This window comes from Lathyrus oleraceus, chromosome 1 (genome assembly GCF_024323335.1).
Source record: "Lathyrus oleraceus cultivar Zhongwan6 chromosome 1, CAAS_Psat_ZW6_1.0, whole genome shotgun sequence".
Lineage (NCBI taxonomy): Eukaryota > Viridiplantae > Streptophyta > Magnoliopsida > Fabales > Fabaceae > Lathyrus > Lathyrus oleraceus.
Genome location: NC_066579.1, coordinates 452,196,813 through 452,198,351, shown reverse-complemented (window position 1 = coordinate 452,198,351; position 1,539 = coordinate 452,196,813). Strand labels below are relative to the sequence as shown.

General features: G+C 31.1%; 1 protein-coding gene across 1 annotated transcript; it reads left to right on the top strand.

Annotated features, from left to right (window-relative positions):
• The first annotated feature begins 281 nt into the window (after positions 1-281).
• Positions 282-921, top strand: LOC127083489 (pathogenesis-related protein PR-1 type-like). The gene has a single exon (XM_051023801.1). It carries the CDS (start codon positions 310-312, stop codon positions 799-801), a length of 492 nt encoding a protein of 163 aa, XP_050879758.1. The 5' UTR covers positions 282-309; the 3' UTR covers positions 802-921.
• The last annotated feature ends 618 nt before the right edge of the window (positions 922-1,539 follow it).

The window sequence follows — 1,539 nt, the reverse complement described above, 5'->3', positions numbered from 1 at the left end:
TATAAAAAAAGTTCAACATGTTAATTTAAGATTTCATTCAATTGTTTTATAAAATTATCAAATTATATCTCTAACATATAGTTAAAATTAATTAAGTTATCATAAACTCAAATCAAGTTTAGTAAAAAAAACCTTCTAAATACAGAGTTTTTTTAACTTATTGTCGCAACTTTCTTTTTGTAAAGAAAGATATATTTTTGAATTACCGAATTTCGATGTTAAAAAATCTATATAAACACATCAAAAGAGCTCAACAATTTTCACCAAATACATACACTTCCATTGAGCATTTAGAAATTGAGTAGCAAAATGAGTTCATTTTATGTATTATGTGTCTTCAGCTTAATAATCATTATAGGCACTCACGTTGTACGAGCACAAGATTCTCCAGCAGACTATCTAAGAGGACACAACGCAGCAAGATTGGCGATTACCAAAGTGAAAATTCCAAATCTTGTTTGGGACAACAAGGTTGCTGCTTTTGCAAATAACTATGCTAATCAACGGAAGGATTGTCAGTTGGTCCACTCCGGTTCTGACCGTTACGGAGAAAATATCGCGATGAGCGGCGGTGAGATGTTTGGCACAGATGCTGTGACGATGTGGGTTGGTGAGAAACCCTACTATGATTATAATAGTAATTCATGTGCTGCTGGTCAAATGTGTGGCCATTATACACAAGTTGTTTGGAAAAACACAGTGAGAATTGGATGTGCTAAAGTGAAATGTGAAAATGGAGGAACTTTCATTACTTGCAATTATGATCCTCCTGGCAACTATATTGGTGAGAGGCCATACTGAGTGATTCATTCTTTTCTATAATGATTTGTTTGAACTTAGATGTAACAACTCTATCGTATGAAAAACCCAGAATAAATAAATGTAGTTTGTAGGATTTTTATAATTTACAATGAGGGTTTTCTTTTTAGACAAAATGTATTCTCTTTAAAATTTATGCGAAAGTAACATTCCGATTAAAACTACTCAAAAACCATTTAAAATGTCATCAAAAACTTGTATAAAAATGACATTTTTTAAAAAGTATTTTATATAAGATACAATTTATAAGTTTCTTAATTTTTTCGTAAAAATCTTTAAAATTAATTTTTTTTGACAACTCTCGTGTACACCATCAATACTATGGAAATATGTTTTGCCTCAGTTAAAATTGGAATTTTACTTCGAACGGGTGTGCGAGGTAGTTAATAAGTGACAAAATTATGTAAAATAGATAGATACTTGTTATTTAGTTTATAAGTAATCAATATAAAAATCCCTGATTTATCAATGGAAAGTGATAACACATGTTTTTACTTCTGACTTGTACATTTATCCAAAACAAATGAAAAGGACTCAAAAACCATCAAGCAACACACAAAACCTTGTCAAGATCTATATCCTAAAAGCAAGGCTTGCTAGGCCAAGTTGATCAATATTCTAGTCGAGCTTAACCGAGAGAAGACATTATTACGAATAAGTGATTTTATCTTGGTTGGAAAAAGGATTTGAGATTGGTTTGGTGGTCGGGGTAAAGAAGAG

Bases quoted from the DNA above. Each gene is read 5' to 3' on its own strand.
- LOC127083489 (XM_051023801.1), top strand. From the start codon at position 310: ATGAGTTCATTTTATGTATTATGTGTCTTCAGCTTAATAATCATTATA.